The sequence below is a fragment of the Heteronotia binoei genome, chromosome 4 (genome assembly GCF_032191835.1).
Source record: "Heteronotia binoei isolate CCM8104 ecotype False Entrance Well chromosome 4, APGP_CSIRO_Hbin_v1, whole genome shotgun sequence".
NCBI classification, from domain to species: Eukaryota; Metazoa; Chordata; class Lepidosauria; order Squamata; family Gekkonidae; genus Heteronotia; species Heteronotia binoei.
In genome coordinates, this window is record NC_083226.1 from 138,306,963 (window position 1) to 138,328,359 (window position 21,397).

At 46.3% G+C, this 21,397-nt stretch overlaps 1 protein-coding gene across 1 annotated transcript in view; it reads right to left on the reverse strand.

Moving 5' to 3' along the window:
- LHFPL2 (LHFPL tetraspan subfamily member 2) overlaps positions 1-21,397 on the reverse strand; it is a 184,236-nt gene that overhangs the window by 25,709 nt on the left and 137,130 nt on the right. Inside the window, exon 3 of the mRNA XM_060235860.1 lies at positions 15,097-15,848. Within this exon, the coding sequence (XP_060091843.1) occupies positions 15,097-15,526 (430 nt within the window). The 5' untranslated portion in view covers positions 15,527-15,848. The remainder of the gene's footprint in view (positions 1-15,096; positions 15,849-21,397) is intronic.

The window sequence follows — 21,397 nt, forward strand, 5'->3', positions numbered from 1 at the left end:
TTCTATTTGCTGTACTCCGCTCTGAGCCCCCAATGGGGGAATGAGCGGAATAATAATAATAACAACAACAACAACAACAACAGTTTGCAAAACCAGAAACAGAAACTTGTGCATCAGAGTCCAGGCACATCAGCAGCAGAACACGGGCAACAATCCAGATGTAGTAATCTTACCCTTACAGACTGTCAGTGAACTCAGTAAAGCGTCATCTCAAGCTTACTAATTTTTTAGCCACAACACAGCATGTGTACAGAGCGAAATTTCTGAAATGCTAGTAAAAACAGGTCTCTTACCTGAAACTGATGATCTTCAAGTGGTCATCTGTGCAGTCACACACATGGGTTATCCGCCTGGATTGAACCCGACCTCGGAGTATTCAAAGCAATCTTATGCGTTAATTTTGGCGCACACTCCCTCTCAGTCTGGGGAGGAGGCATCCACTGTGCATGCCTAAAGCAAGAGGAGGGCGCTCCACCCACCCAGTTTCTTCTAGCCGCTGTATAGAGAAAATTTGTAAATAAGGAGAACAAAAACCAGCAGCGGGGAAGGCTGGGCGGGCATGCGTGACTGCACAGATGACCACTCGAAGATCATCAGTTACAGGTAAGAAACCTGTTTATCTTCATCGTGGTCTCTGTGCAGTCCCACACATGGGTGACTGGCAAGCTGTTCTGCCCGGAGGCGGGTGCTGGATCTGTAATAAAAAGGCAGAAAATAATTATGCATGTAAGACATGAAATAATGTACTGACAGAATAGAAGACTGAGGACGTCAGTCAAAAATGGAACTCAGTACAGCCTCTCCGAAGGACGCGTCACGCCGAGCACCAACGTCTAATGCGTAGTGTGTGGCAAATGTAAATGGAGAAGACCAGACCGCAGCGGCACAGATGTCTTCCATCGGGACGCCCTTGCAGAAGGCTTATGATGTGGAAACAGCTCAAGTAGAATGACCTTGTAATCGTTCAGGTACAGCCTGCTTAGCCAGTCGGTAGCATAAGGTAATGGCAGCCACAATCCATTTTGAAAATCTCTGTGTTGAGATTTTGTGACCTTGGTTGTGGGTTCCATACGCTACAAAAAGTCTGTTGTAATTGCGGAAGGGACGTGTTCGCTCAATGTAGAAAGCAAGGGCCCTGCATACGTCCAGATTGTGTAGGGTCCGTTGACCAGCATCAGCGGGACTTTGAAAAAAGGAAGGTAACGTGGACAGTTTCCCTAAGTGAAATGGTGAGACGACATTAGGTAGAAAGGAAGGGTCAGGGCGTAATATTACTCTATCATGGTGGAAGATAGTATATGGAGGATCTGCTCTGAAAGCACAAATGCCAGATGTGAGTGCCACCAACAATGCCGTCTTCAAAGACAAAAGGTGCAAGGGGATAGATGCCATCATCTCAAAGGGCGATTTCATAAGTTGGCTCAGCACAAGAGATAAGCTCCAAGTGGGATGTAACTAACAGATTGGAGGTTGAAGATGCAGGATCCCTTTTAGGAAGGCCTTAGTCGCGGAGTGGGAGAAAACGGTGCACCCCTCAATGTGTGGATGGAAGGCTGAAATGGCCGCCAAATGCACTTTCAAAGAAGAGTAGGTTAGCCCTGAGTTAGAGAGAGACAATGTGTAAGTCAAAATCTGGGCTATAGTAGAAAGCTCAGGGTGAAGGTTATGTAGAGCAGCATATGCCGAGAAACATTTCCATTTCAGGGAATAAGATTTTCTCATGGAAAGTTTCCTGGCACTGAGCATAACATGGTGAACGTCCGAAGGAAAATTCAAAAACTGATTTTCCAGTCAGTCAGTCTTAGAAGTCCTGGGTCGTGGTGCAGGACTTTGCCTTCCTGTTGGGAGATTAAATCCTGGACTTGGGGAAAATGGAAGAATATGCTGTTGGAAAGGAGAGGAGAGTGGTGAACCAAGGTTGATGGGGCCACCACGGGGTGATCAGAATGCAGATGATCTGATCTAGCTTGATTTTTTGCAACTTTCTTGTGATGAGAGGAATCGGTGGAAATAAGTAATGCAGTGGTCCTGATCACAGATGGAGAAAGGCGTCTCCCATGGATTGCGGGGACGGAGGACCCCGAGTGTAGAAACACGGGCACTGGGCGTTGTGTGGAGAGGCAAAGACGTCTATTTCCGGGAATATTTTGAAGACTGTCTGAAGGTAATGACAATTGAGGGCCCATTCGTGGTCGTTGACAAGGTGGCGACTTAGTGTGTCCACTTGAACATTCTGGATTCCCAGCAGATGCACAGCTGTCAGAAATATGTTGTGAGCAATGCTTCAATGCCATAGGGTTAGGGCTCGTCTGCACAAGCGGACAGAAGCAGTGCCTCCCTGACGATTGATATAAAAGACAGTGGCTACATTGTCCGAAGTGACGTGAATGTGTTGGCCGTGAAGAGATGGTAGAAAGGTCTTTAGAGCTCTGTGGACCGCCAAGAGTTCCAGGCAATTGATATGGACGATTTATCGTAGTCTGTCCACTGGCCCTGAACTGTAAGTGTTCAGAAGTGGGCTCCCCATCCCCACTTCGAGGTGTCAGTTGTAACAATCACAGACGGGGGTGACCGTACAAACGGCATTCCTGTCAGAAGATGACGTCCCAACGTCCACCATTCCAAGGATGGGATAATGTGGGATGGAACAGTGAATAGGGTCATTTGGTGTTGCCGATGTGGATGGAATGTTCGGACGAACCACAGTTGAAGAGGGAGCATGTGGAGTCTCGCAAAGCAGAGGACGGAAGTGGTGGCCACCATGAGACCCAACATTAGTTGGAAAATGAATGCTGTCTGAGTACGGTGCATGATGATAGTATTGGCCAGGGATTGGATGTGGTGCATTCTGGCCTTGTGCGATAGTGTTGACAGGCGTGCCCCTATAAATTGAATGTCCTGCATAGGGATTAGCTTGGATTTTGTTAGATTGACCTGAAGACCTAGCGAAGACAGGAGAGACAGAATGGTAGAGATGTCCTCTTGGAGTTGCTCTTCGGTTTGAGCTACAACCAGCCAATTGTCTATGTTAGGGGTAGATGGAGATTTTTTTTGTTAGCGTAGCATAGCTGCTACCCCCGCCATGCACTTTGTGAAAACTCTCGGTGCTGTCGATAAGCCGAAGGGGAGAGAGCGGAATTAATAGTGTTGGTCCCTGACGGCAAACCTGAGGAATCTTCTGTGATGATGATTGATGGTGAGGTGGAAGTAGGCGTCTTGAAAGTCTATCGACACCATCCAGGCCTGCTCTGGAATCAGTGGTAGAATAGACTGCAGAGTAATCATGCGGAATTTTTTGTAATGAATGTGTTGGTTGAGTTTGCGAAGATCTAGTATAGGGTGCTGGCCTCCATCCCTCTTCGGAACCAGGAAGTAACGGGAGTAGAATCCTGTGTGATGGAACTGGTTCTATAGCCGCCTTGTCCAGCAAGGTGGAGATCTCTTTCTGGAAAGGGTGGGAGGGGGGAGTACTTATGAATCTGTGGAGCTTCGGGGGTGAATCGAACTCTATGTTGTAGCCCCTGTGGATGATCGCCATGACCCATGAATCTGATGTTATAGATTCCCACATGGGGTAGAATGGATGTAGTCTGGTGCTGTCTGAGTGATGTTGTGATCGACTGAGAGGTAGTAAAAGAGAATCAAAGAGACTCTTTTGAAGCCGGGGCCGTCTTTTTTGTGGTTTGAGGGTAAAAGAAACATCGGGTAAAAGAAACATCCTCACGGTACCGAGGTTGATAGGTGTCTTTGTGGTATTGAGGCTCTTGGTAGGTAGGTTGATAAGCCATCTCACGGTACCGAGGTTGGAATGGTTCTTCACGGTACTGATACCGATGTGAATCGGAAGGTGACCTGTAGTATCGTCGGTATCTGCAAGGGGATGGTGACCCTGAATGTGATGGGCTATAATAGTAATAGCGCTCCCTGCAGTGATTTGGGGATCATTCAGCCAGAACTTGAGTGGACGGCTCCCTGGGAGTTGAAGGCTCTCGTCGGAGTGGAGACACTGGAGAGACCGTCTGCTGCTTGCAAGGCATAGAAACTTTCTAAAAGGAGTGTGCTCCCAATAGGTTAGCTCGCTGACCTCGATGGCGTGCTGATTCAGGCGATTTGGTGTCTAGAATGTGCTCTGGTAGGGACCCGTGAACCGATGGAGATCAAGATTGGATATGGACGACCTCAGCAGGTACGATGTCGAAGGGTGTAGAGAGCTCTGGTGGAGTCGGTGCCGTCGGCATCGAAGTCAAAGTGGAAACAGTCGGGTGCAGTGCCGAAGTCATGGCAGGAGACTTAGAATCCGAAGACCGATGATTTGTCTTCGATCTCGGGGATGTCGAATCCGAGAGGTTTCTAGAAGTCGATTCCATGCGGTGTTTCTTCCTGGAATCGTCAGACTTCTTAGAGTGTTTTCCAGACTTATGCTTGCTGGGAGCCGATGCTACGGAAGCTGCTGGTCGAGTCACGTCCCCTTGTACAGTTAGGGAGGATGGCGAAGTTTGGGATCTCGAAGCATGGGACATCACAGGCCGTAGGGATGACTCCAAAAGGTGGCTTTTGAGTCTAACCGCATTGTTTTTCCTAGCCTGTTTCCCAAATTGGCTGCAGTGAAGGCAAGTATCCATTCTATGGGTCTCCCCCAGACAGAAAAGGCACAAAGAATGTCCGTCTGTCGATGGAATCTTGGCCCCGCACCAGACACACTTTTTAAAAATAATTTTGGTATCTTTCCCTTCCATCCACCCAGGAGAGGGGGGGAGGGGAAGAGGGAAATAGGAAAGAAGATAAAGATTCTTTTTTGTTTTTACGATACCGGAGTGACAAAGTAGGTGAGGGACGAAGAGAAACGGTGAAATGCAGAGGTAAAACGGTGTGATTGCAGAGAAGTAAGGAGACTTAGCGAGGTAGGTATATCCTGGATGGCGGTAAAGAAGAAACCTGGTGGGTGGAGCACCCTCTTCTCGTTCTAGGCATGCGCAGTGGATGCCTCCTCCCCAGACCGAGAGGGAGTGTGCGCCAAAATTAACGCATAAGATTGCTTTGAATTCTCCGAGGTTGGGTTCGATCCAGGCGGATAACCCATGTGTGGGACTGCACAGAGACCACGATGAAGATCTGGGTGTTACATGGGGTTTGGGGGTTTATTAAGGTGATGTGTAGAGATGTACAACATAAGAGCAGTGAATAACAAGGATAAAATAATAAAATGATAAATATCTAACCTAAGCACTTTTGCAAGCATTGGTTTTCTAAATCATATGAACACATGAAGCCGCCTTATACTGAACCAGACCATTGGTCCATCAAAGTCAGTATTGTCTACTCAGACTGGCAGCAGCTCTCCAAGGTCTCGAGATTTTTCACATCACTTGATCCTTTTAATCCAGAGAGTGAACCTGGGACCTTCTGCATGCAAAGCACAGGCTCTTCTACTGAGCCGTAGCACCTCCCCAAATGTTATCTGACTGGACTGAACTCAAACATAGTTTCAAAGTTCAAAGACCAAGGCAGATTTTCCAGCCAGGAAGGCCTACCTGGTCTAGAATCAAGAGCTGACCCAAAGACAAATGTAATTCAAACAAAGGGCACAAACCAAAATGAAAGATCTTCCTTTATGCCCAATTCACCATGTTGGCATGATTTTAGTTTATTTTTCCCAATGTGGATAAAAGGAAGTTGGGATAGTGATTTGGAGTGTGTGTGTGTGTGTGTGTGTGTGTGTAAGAAAAAGAGTTCAACTAGTCCCCTAACTCCTATGATTGCATTATGTTATAATAGGTGACCACCAACCAATCATGTTGCTAACACGGGTCCTAACCAATCGGGTGTGTTGCCAGCATGTGATCAGGTACTCTGCAACTCTACAGGGCTGATTTAAGCAACTCACTTTCTCTCACCCATGGGTCCTTGCGTTAGTAAGATGGAAAAAGTAGGCGAAACTCCTTCCCTGGGTTCTCAGCCTTGAAGCCTCTAGGTTCAGTGACTACACTGACATCTGTGCTGAGTCTTTTCTTTAGCTTGTGCTCTGAAACTGCAGTTAGCATGACCTCGAGTTCTCAGAAATAGAAGCTGGTATGATTTTTGTGTAGGCCTCAAGCCTGAACCAATGTTTCTGAAAGGACAAGAGGCTGCTAGACACATCAATCTCTTGACAGTGACCCTGTGGGGTTTTCAAGGCAAGAGACAAACACAGATAGTTTGTCATTGCTTGCCTCTGTGTAGCAACCCTTGAATTCCTTGGTGGGCTCCCATCCAAGTACTAACCAGGACTGATCCTGCTTAGCTTCCAAGATCTGATGAGATCAGGCTATCTTGAACTAACCAAGTCAAGGCACGTAGGTACATTAGTGATAGTTTAGTTGTGGGTGGGTGAGGACCCACAAGTGGATCTTGACATAAAAGTCAGATGCACCAACTCCATCTTTAGTGGTTATATATATATATATATATATATATATATATATATATATATATATATATATATATATATATATATATATATATATATATAAGAAGGGGAAAAACAGAAGGAAAAGAGTGCCAAGAAGTCTCAATCCAGGGGATCCTTGTTATGGGTGAGCAGAGCATAAATTTTCAAAAACCCTGGGGTGTGTATCCACACACTTACCAGGATGGTGGTCTGACATCAGCCCCTTGAACTGCCAACACAGTCAGAAGCCAAAGGGCAAGCTTCTAACTTTACTGGGAATTAAATAAGAAAGTCAACCCTGCAAGGTAAGTCAGCTGCAGAAATAAGTTTTCCCGACAATTAACTTGGTAGGTGGACTCTTTTAAGTCTAAGTACTGAAATTAGATTGAAGTATCTGAAGTGCAGAATGACCAGGTATAATCAAAGTACCTATTTATTAAAGAGTGTAGGAATATTTTCAAATAAAAAGAGCAGTAAGCAGGAAAACAAGAATATTAAGTTTTAGCTACAGAGTTAAATCCTAATGCATAGTTACCATGTTACGCTTGTTGGGTGAAATCAGGCAATCTTTCCAAGTCTTCTTCGTGTGTCTAATCCAATGCAGGACTAACCCATTACCTCCAAGAGAGCTGAAGCTGGCTTGCTCCAACTAGCAGCAGAAATGCTGAACTTCTTAAAAGCTAAAATTTGCATAAACTGGGACTCCCTTGGGCCTTTCCAAACTTCAGACTAATGAAGTTATCTTTGATATAGATCTGTGACAATAGATGGTTCAGCAGAGAAGCAGTTTATGACAGGATGCTTCTCTCCGCAGTGTAAATCAAAACATCAAAAGCCGAAGAAAGGTTTGTGTTGGCACCACAACCTTTCCAGGTGACCAAATGGTGCAGTTCCTTGTAACTGTTATTCAAAAGCACCAAGTCAGAGTTGTCATCTTTCTCATGACAAAACCCCCAATGTTTCCCTTTGATGTAAGGCTGGCCTATGTTTAATCCTATATTTAATGTTCTTGAAAGAACGAAAAGTCTAATTTCTTGACAAAGAACTTGTGATAGAGAGAGCCAGCCAAAAGTAAAATATTAGAAGTGGATCTTGTGCAGACAGTTAAGGGCAGTTCCAGCAAGGCTTGAAGAGACTGCTGCCTGAAATAAACAGCTTGTGCTACAGTACAAATTCCCTTAATAGGCACAAGTATCCACATAGCGGTGCGTAAAAGCAACAAGGGTTCTAGCAGCATCTTAAAGACTAACAATACCATCCTCAAAAACACCCTTCTAACCCTTCTAACATCAAACTCAGTGGACTTAAAATGATGTAACTCTGCTTAGGATGGAACTATTATCCTTTAACACACTGCAAAATTCCTTTTTATGTTTGTTGCAACACACTAATGCAGCTACCCCATTGTAATAAGTAGAGTGTAAATTCCCTAATATCCCACACTTTTCCAGCCAGATGTCTATGTCTGTAAACTATGTTGGTAGGAGCAGTATGTTTCCTTCATTTTTTTGTAGAAAAAGCCCAGCAGGAACTAATTGGTATATTAGGCAACACCCTCTGATGTTACCATTGTTTCACACAGGGATCTTTGTGGGACAAGCCCAGCAGGAGCTCATTTGCATATTAGGCAACACCTCCTGACACCAAGCCAACCGGAACTGTGTTCCTGCTCAAAAAAAGCCCTGCATTTAGCAGATTGGTCATTCCCCCCCCCCCCCTCCTTCGTACTGACTGACCAGGGAGAACCAATACAGTAATGACCACTTTTTTGCATGGAGTTTTTCATTCAGTGTTCCTTTGTCAAGGACCTTAAACAATCATGGAACGTGTTTCCTTTCTTTTCCACTGATGTATATGGAACAGCAGCAAATTATTTTATACTAGGAAAGAAATAAACAATTTGTCTCTTGAGTTAGAGGCAGCTCACTAAGATGAAGTTCTAGGAAAAATACATATTGAATTAATTTACAGCTCCTTTGAGTCTTGAAAAAAGGTTTCTCTTTGGGAGTAGTACAAAGGAGGAATGTCATTGGCTAGGAAAACAATATCTTCCAGAACCCCAGGAAGTTGTAGGTGGGGAAAGAAAGACATCTCTCTGGGTAAATGATGCTATTAAGAAGACTTCTCATCAAAGATGAACCGAACTTGTTTCTTATCTGTTGTGTCTGGCATTCGTCCCGGAAAGTCCAGTACAGCGCACCTGTGGGCGGTGCCTGGAAGGGACGAACGCAGCTCGCCTATGACGATCAGTGGCGGGAAGTTTAACTGGCCAGGATTGGACCTGACCAGGAAGAAGGTTGTTCCGGGAAATGTATATAACAGGGGAACCGGACCTACCATGTTGTCTTTGTGATGTACTTGCTAATAAAGCATGTTGCCATCTGAACGTCTCCGACTTCAGTACATTACACTGGCGACTAGGATGGGATACTGGTGAGCAGAGAGCAGTCTCCAGCCACCTGCAAGCCCTGCGATCTGAGCTCTAGTGCTTCCACAGCCGAGGTCGTGCCTATTGCTCCCAGACAAACCATACCGGCATTCGACGTCACCCGGCTCGACTTATGGGAATCATGGGTGGACCAGATCAACTACTACATAGAGCTGCACAAAATGTAGGCAGGGCAGAGAAGAACGCGCTTCTTCTGAGCTTGTGCAGGGTGGAGACCATCCAGCTGATGAAGCGACCGATCGTGCCAACCACCCTCGCAAGGGCCACCTACAACCAGCTGATCAAGGCGATGACTAACACATGGTGCCACAGCCGTCTTAGCTCACACGCAGACGTGCGTTCTGCATGAGACAGCAGAGACAAGCTGGGTCCGCCGCCGAGTATCTTGCAGAGCTCCGTGGATTAGCCCTGAGATGCGATTTCAAAGGGGACCTGAAGAGATCCTGCTGGACCATTTCGCAGTTGGCATCTGGGAGGAGAAAATGCGCCGAAAGTTGCTAGAATGAGGACAAAGACATCGACCTCGCAAAAGCACTCCGACAGGCAACCGCCTTCGAACAGACGCACACCAGCCCTTCCACGAACCAGGTCACCACTGCCTCGATCTCGGACTGCTCCGACAAGGAAGGGGCACATCAGCTTCAATGCCAGCCACGCAGCGGGCTGAAAACACCAAAACGATCACAGGCAGCGGAGAAGCCAAGCACCAAATGCACCAGCTGTGGGGACCCACACAAGCGCCGAGACTGCCCCTACTGTAACACAGACTGCAGAAGCTGCCAAAAAGTGGGCCACATTGCCTGAGCTTGCAGGCCAGACCCAACAGGAGGCCCCAGTCCACACACCACAAGTCAACAGATGCACACATGACGGCCGCAAACTGCATCCAGGTAATGAACTTGCCCTAGGACACCCCCGACAAGGTCAAAGTGCAGGTCTTGATTGACAGTGGTCCCTGCCTGATGGAATTGGACACGGGATCCTCCATCTCTATTATTTTGGAGGAGACCCTCAGTAAACTCTGCCCCCACAACCGGCCGGCCCTGCAGCCCATGGAGTTCATATTGTGGGACTTTCAAAAGAATCCAGTGCAGATCACGGGGTGGGCCAGAGTTAGGGTGGAGTTCAAAAATTTTAAAGGGACCCTGGACATACTTGTGGTGAAACACCGGCTCACTACCCTATTGGGATTGGCTTGGTTTATGCCCCTGGGCATCAAAATTGTAGGGGCGGACCACATACAGGCCCACAATTATGACCAAGTGTGCTGGGAGTTCCCGGAAGTATTCGATGGGGCTCTGGGAATGTACAAGGGGCCACCTATTGCGTTGCAGCTGGACCCCACGGTTAGGCTCTGAAGGCTGAAGGTTCGGTGGGTTCTGTTTGCACTGAAGCCAAAAATCGAGGCCAAACTGGACTGCCTCATTGCCCAAGGGGTTCGAGAGCTCGTCTCCCATGCCACTTCGGAAACCCCCATAGTCACCCCAGTCAAGCCGAATGGGGAAGTGCGCATCTGTGCAGACTACAAATGCACAATTAATAAAGCACTACAGAACCACCCATACCCCGTCCCGGTGGTCAGCCATGTCCTCGCCTCCCTGGCTGGTTCCAAGATTTTCGGGAAGTTGGATTTGGCCCAAGCATACCAACAACTTCCAGTGGATGAGCAAACAGCTGAGGCTCAGACCATGGTTACGCACCGAAGTATTTTCAAGGTGCGGAGGCTACAATTTGAGGTCAGCGTGGCTCTGGGAATTTTCCGAAGCTTAATGAACTTTCTCCTTAAAGGGATTCCCAGAGTACAACCTTTCTTGATGATGTTTTGATAGCGGCACCTGATGTCAACGAGTTCTGCTGCCACCTTCAAGAGGTTCTCCGCCATTTCCAGAATGCGGATCTCAAGGTGAAGCGGGAAAGGTGCTCGCTTGGGGTGCCAAGGGTGGAGTTTTGGGGGTTTGTGGTGGATGCCGCGGGAATTCACCCAACGGCCGACAAGATCAAGGTGATAGTACAGGCCCCGGCCCCCACTTGCAGGGCGGAGCTACAAAGTTTTTTGGGGCTCTTGAACTTTTACCACTCATTCTTGCCCCACAAAGCAGCCCTGGCCGAACCCCTACATAGACTCCTAGATAAGGGCGCCCAGGGTCTGGGGAAAAAAGCAGGCCGCGGCCTTCCAGGTGGTCAAGGACATCTTGATTTCAAATGAGATACTCCACCATTTTGATGAGTCCCTCCACGTGATTTTAGCATGCGATGCTTCCCCTTACGGAGTGGGCGCCGTCCTGGGCCACCAACTCCCAGACAGGAGAGAGGTCCCCGTGGCCTATTACTCTTGCACTTTGACCCAGGCTGAACACAACTGTGCCTAAGGAGGCATTGGCAATCATGGCGGGAGTATACAAATTCAATGACTACCTGTATGGTAGGCGCTTCACGATTGCCACAGACCACAAGCCATTGTTCGGCCTACTCACCCCAGACCGCCAGACACTGCAGATCCTGTCGCAACGGGTCCTGTGGTGGAACAAGTTCCTCAACTCATACACCTACAAGCTCGTCTACCGCTCTGGCAAGGCAATGGGCCACACAGATGCCCTCAGCTGCCTTCCGCTGTCGCAGACAGACCCAGCTCCGGCCCCGGCCTACCACGTGATACTTCTGGAGTCTCTGCCGGAGTGGCCCCTCCATGCAGCAGAGGTAGCCAGGTCCATGGGCAGAGACTGCATCCTTGCATGCGTTTCAAAATGGGTGGGGAGAGTTGACCCACAGGTAAATTGGATGCTGAATTCAGACCGTTTGTTTCCCGCAGGGAAGAACGCTCCTTATACAAAGGGTGTATTTTTGGGGGCAGCAGAGTGATGGTCCCTCCCCCACTCCGGAAGCAAGTGCTCGAAGTCTTGCACGAGATGCACCCAGGGATAGTGCGTATGAAAGCTCTGGAGCGGGGCTATGTATGGTGGCCGGGAATGGATGAAGAGATAGAAGGGTGGGTTAGGAGATGCCCGCCCTGTCAAGAGTCCTGGCCAAATCCGCCTGGTGCTCCCGTTCACCGCTGGGAATCCATTCGGGTGCTGTGGTCCCGGCTATAAAGACTTTGCGGGGCAATACCAGGGGGAAATATTCTTTATCTTGGTGGATGCTTACACGAAGTGGCTGGAGGTCATCCCAGTTGCTTCCACTTCCACCACAGTCACAGTCAGAGCCTTACGGAGGGTTTTTTGTACCCACAGAATCCCTGACACTGCAGTGATGACCAACGGCACCGTGGTTACCTCCCGGGAGTTCCAGGAATTCCTGAATAGGTACCTCATCCGCCACATACGGTCCGCTCCCTTTCACCCAGCCGCTAACAGCCAAGTGAAGCACATGGTTCACACAACCAAGGAGGTCCTGGGTCGCATAGTCCAAGGGGATTGGAACCACCGACTGTCCACCTTCCTGTCTGGGAACAGGATCAACCCCAATTCGGCTACGGCCATAAGCCCTGCCGAGTTACTCATGGGCAGGCGGTTAACCACCTGGCTAGATAGGTTACACCCCGACCGGGCCCCAGACCTCCGCAGTTCCCTCGAGGCCAGGGAGGCCACTAGGGGATTCTTTCCAGGGGATCCGGTCTATGCCAAGAACTTTGCAAGCGGGCTGGAGTGGATACCAGCTCAGGTGCTGCAGCTCACCAGGTCCCGCTCATACGAGGTCTCGTCAGAAGGGGGGCAGCTCCTCCGCAGACACACAGACCAACTCCGCCGCCGCACCCTGCCGGAGGAACCAGCAGGGCCAGGGGGAGTGGGGAACGGGGAGAGAACAAGGCCGCTGCAAGAAGCAACCCTGACAAGCTCGCCAGGTTTGCTGGCAGAGGAGCTTTACAGGGCGGGGGAGATACCTCCACAGGATCGAGACAACGCTCTGCCGACTGCAGCCCAAAGCAAGGAACCAGCGGTTACAGAACCCCAGGCAGCAGCCCCAGTTCCCCAGATCGAACCTTGGTGGTCACTCAAAGAGTGGCAGCCGTCCGCTCATTTGAAAGACTATGTATCTTAAAGTAGGGGGGGAAGAGTGTTGTGTCTGGTGTTCATCCTGGAAAGTACAGCCCAGCGCACCTGTGGGCGGTGCCTGGAAGGGACAAACCCAGCCTGCTTATGATGATCAGTGGCGGGAAGTTTAACTGGCCAGGATTGGACCTGACCAGGAAGAAGGTTGTTTTGGGAAATGTATATAACAGGGGACCCGGCCCTGCCATGTTGTCTTTGTGATGTACTCGCTAATAAAGAATGTTGCCATCTGAATGTCTCTGACTTCAGTACATTACATTGTCCAACAAAACCCACCTTTCAGTCAGGGTGGTTTTCTCATATAGAACCAAGAGGATTCCACGACTTTTTTTGGGAGAGATTTTTCTTATCAGTCTTCACAACTAGTCAATGGATGACTTGTGCAAGAGTTTGTCAGTTAGAACTTGACTGCTCTCCCTTCCCATTACTGTGGAATGACAGGTTCCCTGGATTTTCAGAGAAACTAAAGCTTATCAAATAGGCACACTGATGCAGCTAAAGGTCACCGCAACTTCTCCTTCACTACATTTCGTGAAGCTAGTTCTTGGTAGTTGAACCAGCTCAGTGAACTATGCAGTCGTCTGCTACAATTAATTTTCTACCTGCAGTACATGCAACCTTACAAATAAAACTGGATGGAAGGATCTGCTTTAAAGACAGAATCAAAGATGTTTGTATTATTTATGTGTTAATTTTACTTCATTTATACATCCCCTTTTTCCCCAATAGGAAACCAAAGCAACTTACATCATTCTCCTTATCCACACAACAACCTTGTGAGGTAGACTAAGTGGTGTATGTGTGACTGACTCAAGGTCACCCAGGAAGCTTCCATGGCAGAGTAGAGGATCTTCTACTGTTTGCTTGTATTGGTTGAGCTGGACCTGCCCAGTAATGCAGGTGGTGTGTCCTGATGGCAGATACCTGGAAGATGATATTCCCCAGGATGCACCAAGGCACAGCACCTCAGACACCTCAAAAACATTGTCCAAAGCATGGGAGTGGGGAGAGGGAGATTCTCTCACCCATGCACTGGCTCTCTGGCAACCTGATGAGTGATGGCACTTTTTTTGTGTTGCCATGGGTGATGGTTCGAGTTACCAACTATGACTTAGGAAATCCCTGGAGAGTTGGGGGTGGAGCCTGAGGAGGGCAGGATTTGGGGAGGGGAAGGACCTCAGCAGAGTATAATACTATAGACTCCACCCTCTGAAGCAGTCATTTTCCCCGCATCCAAGTCATCTAGAGATGATTGCGCTTGCACAGAGGGCAAGATAGAAATCTAAGGCAAATAAATAAATAAATATAGATCAACTGTAATTCCAGGGGATCTCCAGGTCCTCCTGGTGGTTGGCAACTCTAGTGATGGTAGGTATTTGGACACCTGTGTTCTCCACAGGCCTTCCTTATGAAAGTAGCATAGTAGTACATATAACCTTTCTAGCAGTTTCTATTAGAATATGCACAACTCAAAATGCTATAATCTTTTATTGGTCTTTATTTGCTATTTTCTAAATGCTGCTTTCTTAACTTTCTTTAAAGGATGCTTTATTGGGAAATTAAATCCTTTGAGATTTAAATCTGATTGCCCTGCAACACTTTGGAGAAGTATCTGAAGAACATTCATTTGTTCATCTAAAATTAACTCTTTCAGGTGCCTAAAACAGAGATACATTATACTTCAAATGAATCTCAGCAACTTTGTTATGGTACTCCAAGTAAACAGAGAAAATAATCATATTCTGCCCTCCAACATATTGAGAATTCCTAGTAGCTCCAAAAGGGACCTAATCCTTAGATAAAGACAAATAGTATAATATTCAATCCAGTGTAAAAATTATTAAAGTAATGAAAGGGAATGGCCAAGAGCTGGCAAGCTAATTTTACAGTGCTATCTTTCCCAAACAGAAACACAATCGGATACTGGTCAGACCAATGTCAACTGATATTGCACATTATGAAATACCAAGTCATAACATATGCTTATCAAATGCAGCCTGCTGGAGAGTAACAGAGCCATCCAAAGAAATGTTACCTTCTTCTAAGCCAACTGACGTCAAAAAGAGAATGTGAGAAAAATATAGAAAAACAAACCTTGAAGAGAATGCTCTCTCATTCACAAACACTTAGAATATCAAAGGTGTTTCAGTTTTGTGCTTCATCACACCTACCTGCAATCCCTTGTAGCAGCCCACAGACATTAAAAATACTTTTCTTCATAATACTCTGTACGCACATGGTGAAGACGGATACTAATGCAACAGCACAGAGTATCAAGATCCCCAGGGCTAGGAAAATTGCAGTAGCCTGCCAGAAGCCACTGGCAATCTCGCTGAAGTTCTCTGCATAGGGGCCACACTGTGTGTCTCTCCTGGAGTATGGCATGTGCTGGATTCGGGTGCAACGTTCATAGATCCCCAAGGTTGGACGATACGGTTCCAGTGATCCTCCTGTCCCATTCTCTCTGCTGTGAGAGCTCCCAAGTTTTGCCTTGCCAATCAACCAATCAGCACTCATGAAGGCTATGAGCTCTGCAAAAGCCACAACAATACTCAGGAGTGTCCACAGCATTGAGCGGCAAGTGACAATGACATGACACATATTGCTGACAAGTGCTCGTGCCCAGTGCAGATCAGAGCCTAAAATCCAAAGCGTAAAAAAAAAAAGATTAAAAAGATCTTTGAAAAAGCCTGAATCTTCTTAGCTCTTCATCAACAGAAAACAAGAGGGTGTGTTCTCAAAATAAGTTAGCCAGGCACTGTTTCCCAGTCATTTGTTCTCCAAACATACTCTTTCTTTTTCTCTTCTTTGATTGCAGAACACTGAAGTATTCATGTCTGTGTTAATATTCATACTGGCACATGACGTTACAATAGTGTGTGGGAGGCTATTGAGGACAGCCTACTGATTTGACATCACATACCTAAGAGAGAGAAAAAAAGAAGGGTAAGGACGGACTTTAGCAGGGAAAGAAAAGGAGGGGAGAGAGAACATTTAATTTTACCCCCACAGTTTCTGAGAACAATCCAAGTCTTTTTTCCCCCCCAGCCAGGATCTAAATCAACATCTAATAGTTCTAACATGAGTTTGTCAGATGCAGTCGGCTGGAGACTTTCCAGGACTTTAAACCTCGGCAGGGTTATTAATCCCCTGCGGCAGCGCTGTACTTACAGTATCAGTTCTACACCATCCGACTTAGCGCTTGTTTGTCAGAAGCTTTATACGTTTCACAGAAACTCTTAACCCCACCTACTCATTCAAATTCCTTCTTGAAAAATTACATGTTGGCAGCCTGTTGTGGTAATAAATGTTAACATGCACTGCATAAAAGCAGCAGCTTTGAAGATGGAGGCAAAAGGTAATCAGAACATCTTGATGTGTGTCTTTAACCAACGTTACTTTAGTTGTGTACGATTATCTGTGGGTAAGGAAGTATTAATTGCAATGATACAAGAATAATTGCCTGATGCACCTGAACAAGCCAGTAATTTTTCTCCAAGCAGAAGACATCTTTTTCCTGATGAAGCTTCACAAATCACTTCCTGTAATCTGCCTGGGAACCATATGTGTTAACACTCCTTGGAGGAAGAATGGCTATCAGTGTAAAAAAATCTGAAATGCGTGGTTGTGGTTCCATAAAATGACACCATGTGGAATATGGCTCACCACACATGGATCCCACAAGTTCCTTCAAACTACCCCAAAAGGGATGGGATTTGCTGGGTGGATAGTCTTTGCCTTTGAAGAGGGAAACAAAAGAATGGGCTGCTGTTCATTTTATACTGGATGATGAGTTTTAGTAACTTTTTGTTGAGGGGATGCATGGTATGCTTTCTTAATTTTAAAAGGCAATAAAGTACCCCAACCTCTGGTTGCACTCAAAAAGAGTAAGGAGAGAGCTAATTCAGTTCACGACTTGACTTCTGGCAGGAATTAAAAAGCAAATAGTGACCCTGTCAGGCAGACTGATGGGCATGTGGTGCAGACACACCCTCTGTAAATAATGTACACTAAAAGATAACGGATTGGTTTGCCAAAACAGCAAATCCTCTCAGCATGGCCAGTTTCAATAACAAACCGGAAGGAAGGAACTATAATAATAGTTTCTATTGATGTCGCTATAAAGGAGGTGAAGAGTTGAATAGGAACTCTTGCTTAGGAAGCAACGCAATTAAGCATTTTTAAAATGCAGTCAACACTACTTTGTCAGTTCATAACACAAACATATATGCCACTACAGGAATTCATTTTGAAGGAAAGGTTTGAATAATGGAGAACAGCCACCAATGTACAGTTTTTTAGTGCAATGAAACTGTTCACAGATATGCAGGAGAGAGCAAAGTGTGTGTTTATTTTACAAGGCGTGGAGGATCATCTGAATGCTGAAAGGAAAAGTAGTAAAAGCATGAATCATCTGCCGAGTGCAGTTCAGTGATAGTAAGGAATGTACCTGAAAAGAGAGCCAGAAGTAAAAGCCAGTATAAGTGCCAGCTTACTCCCTAGATTTCAGAAATCAAAGTTTTGGAGTCTGAGTCAGCTTCTGCTTACAGGGTGCAATGGGTAGGGTGTGGAAGGTATACATATTCCAAAAGATCCCAGTGGCTGGGTACACAACACTGCTGGCACCAGAATCCAGCACCTAGGAGTAGCATGCATGTGGAACTCCCTGCCATCCCTCCTGTACTGCAATAAGGTTAAGGAAAGTTCATATACAACAGACTGTGGCAAGCAATGATAGAACCATTATACCTTCTGACAAGGGCATTCAATGTCTCAAGCTCATGTAGGGTCTGGAGATCTCCTGCTTTTACAACTGATCTCCAGCTGGTAGAGGTCAGCTTCCCTTGGAGAAAATGGCTGCTCTGAAGGGGGACTCTATGGCATTGTCCCATGCTGAGGCCCCTTCCGTTCCCTCCCCAAACCCCACCCTCTCCTGGCTCCACCTCCAAAGTCTCCAGGTATTTTCCAACACAGACCTGGCAACCCTAAGCTCAGGTCTAGCCCTTGTGTACAGCTATGCAAACTTCACAAAAAGACACTAACTGCAGAGTGGCAGTCTTAAAAGACCAGGTGTAGCTGAGGAGGCCATGCTAAGTTATGGACCTGTTATTAGGTTTTGTCTTGAGGGCACCCTTGAAAATGCAAGATGTATATATATATATAAAAGTAATCTGTTCCTGTAAAAATGAAACAATATGGAAATGACGTATTTTGTTAGAACTGGTTATCCAAAACCTGGAGGTCTGTGAGGAACTGTAAAGGGCAAAATAATTTACGGTAGTTATTTTACTTCACTTATGTCCTACCTTCCTGTCCAGTGGGAATTCTAAGTGACTTGCATTGTTCTCCCTTTCATCCACACAACAATCCTGTGAGGTAGTTTAGGCTGAGAATGTGTGATTGGTCCAAGGTCAACCAGCAAGCTTCCATGGCAGATTTCATCCTGAGTCTGCCAGATCCTAGCCAGACATTCTAAGCACTAAACCACTCTGCTTCTCTGAAACACTGAGAAATGTACTCCTGCTCCAAAGCTTCTCCTGCATGCTACTCCTAGGTGCTTCTCCTGGGAAAAAGTGGGAAATAAAAAGTTTAGTTAATAAAAAGTAGGGGTTGTTGCAGGCCATTTCCCTCCATACTTCTTGGCTTTCATCTACCCGCTCCTCAACTAATACTCAAAAGCCCTCCGCATGATCAGTTCCATCAGCCTGGGTTTTATTTAGGAAGGGGCCGGCTTTTCTAGCATTAATCATAACAGTATTTACTTGGTTTTGTAATAATACAAAGTTTGTAATAACTGATAATATCAATAACAGTACTAAATGCAGTTCTAGACCTGAAGAAAGGGATATTGCCTGTTAGTGTTAGCCATACGTTGCAGTGAAAGCCAACTGATTATTCTTGCTATTTTAATCATTTCATAATCCATAGCATGACTTTATGGTCTCCGTGCCAGAGCATTATCCATTTTCCACATTATCCATTTTATGAGTGTCTTAGTTTGTTTTAGCAACGGCTCACCTTCTTGTGAACAGTTCATTAGATTAAAGGAAAGTGCTTTCCCTTTCACTGAAAATTCTACATCTTGTTAAGACAATCTGTATTGGTTTTCAAATTACATTACATAAATAATAGGAGGAGCCACTATGGAAAGACAATTATCTTAATATTTAGATAATAAAAGACATTCGCTGAATTGTATTTGGGAGAAAATGTGACATTTATCCCTGCTTTCTACTGCATTAAGGATTAATCAAACTGGAGCACAGAGTCTATTAAATGATATCACTGTGGTGATGCTGGAAAGTGCTGTCCATCTGCAGTCAGGCTTTTTCAGACAAGAGACAAATAGAGATGGTTCGTCACTACCTGCCTCTGCATAGTGACCTAGGACTTTCCTAGCGGTCTTCCATCCAAATACTAATCAGAACCAAACCTGCTTAACTTCCATGATCTAACAACATCAGGCTAGCCTGGGCCATCCAGGTCAATGTCAACCCTATTTTCAGTTTTTATGATTGATGTCCAAGTCCTAGGTGTATTCACATAGAGCAAAATTACTCCCTCCAACCCCCCCCCCCCCATAAAGAACTATTTATACCCAGTCAGAACAATGGTTAATCAAGATAAGCTGACACACAACAGCTCTCTATAGCGTTGGGAAAAGTGTCTCCCAGGAATGTCTTATTCAAGTTGCTTCATTCTAATTAGCTTTAGTTATTACATATAGCTGGATTGTTTGCTGATTTTAACAGAAAGATTTTTTTCATGTAACTCTTAAATTTACTTAACCAACTGGATTAAAATATTTAGAAACTGTACTGCTCATGAAGAGAGATCCTTTCTCCCAAGTATCAAGTAGATAGGAAACAGCATCCCCATTTTATAATTAAACAATTACAGCTGTCACTGATGGTGTAGTGCTTCCCATCCTTTGCCCTGTGTGAAACTGTTAAAAATGGAAAATGAGATGCCACCTCTGAAGGTTTTTGGAGATTAAGAACCCTCATTCCTGTTCAGCAATGATAGATTAAATAAGAAATAACTGTGCAGGTTTGTTAACACCCAAATGTCTCTGCTGGAGAAGAGAACCCAGGACCTTCTACATCCAAAACATGCAATCTGCTACTGAGCTAACTCCAATGTCAATTTAATTTTATTTCTTTAGTATCAAGGTGCCTATATGGTACATTTTACCCATGTGTTAGCCTTGCAGGTTAACATTATGATTCTGTGTGTGTATCATGTGCCAAAGACTTCCTTTTTGGATGGCCTACACCTGACTACAGAACTTAGTGTCGCAGAAACCATAAACAGTTATCTATTGTCAGACCTCATCAGCCAACAACAGCGCCATGCCTATGTACTTGTTGATGCAAGGGAGAACCTTTTGCAAGGAAAACAACAGGCAGCAAGACTCTAACTTTATATCTGTAAAAACAGACTGCTAAATTATTTACTCTCAGAAGCTGGTGAAGGAGCTAAACATTTCGAAAGATGACGAACATCTCCTGGCTATCCCCTTAATCCATCCTAGGTTTGAGTCCAGCGGCACCTAGAGACCAACAAGATGTTTGGGGTATAAACTTTCTCATAGAATCACAGAGTTGGAAGGGACCTCCAGAGTCATCTAGTCCAACCCTGCACAATGCAGGAAATTTCACAAATACCTCCCCCCCACACACCCTTCCTGAAGATCCTGTGAATTTAGGGAGAGGTATTTGTGAGTTTCCTGCATTGTGCAGGGGGTTGGACTAGATGACCCTGGAGGTCCCTTCCAACTCTTATGATTCTATGACTTCCTTCTCATGAACTGCCTAAGCTCAAAGAATCAGCATTGCTGTCAGATGGCCATCTAGCATCTGCTTAAACACCTCCAAGAAAGGAGAGCCCGCCACCTCCTGAGGGAGTCTGTTCCACTGAGGAACCACTCTAACTGTCAGAAAGTTCTTCATGATGTTTAGCTGAAAACTCTTTTGATTTAATTTCAACCCACTGGTTCTAGTCCAGGCCCGTAGCCAGAAATTTTTGGGTGGAGGGGCCCCCGAGGTAAGAATTCTGGTGGGGGGGCACAGGGCCAGATGGCCCCATTTGCACTGAGAGCTTCTCTTGAGGAGCCCTTCGTACAAACTCCATGAGTTTCCCTTCCCTCACCCCCATCGCGCCACCCGCTTGGCGCCACAGTCTGTGCCTCCTCCGCTGCCCAGCCACCACCCACCCCTTCCTTTCCCATTGCAACCCCCTATTGTGCTGCCCGCCACCATGGCCTGTGCCTCCTCTGCTGCCCCACCGCCACCCACCCCGCACCATGGCCTGTGCCTCCTCTGCTGCCCCACCGCCACCCACCCCTTCCCTTCCCATTGCAACTCCCCACCACGCCGCCTGCTTGCTGGCCACAGCGGCCTGTGCCTCCTTTGCTGGCCTGCCACCACCCACCCCTTCCCTTTGCACACACCCCCAGTGCACTACTCGCCC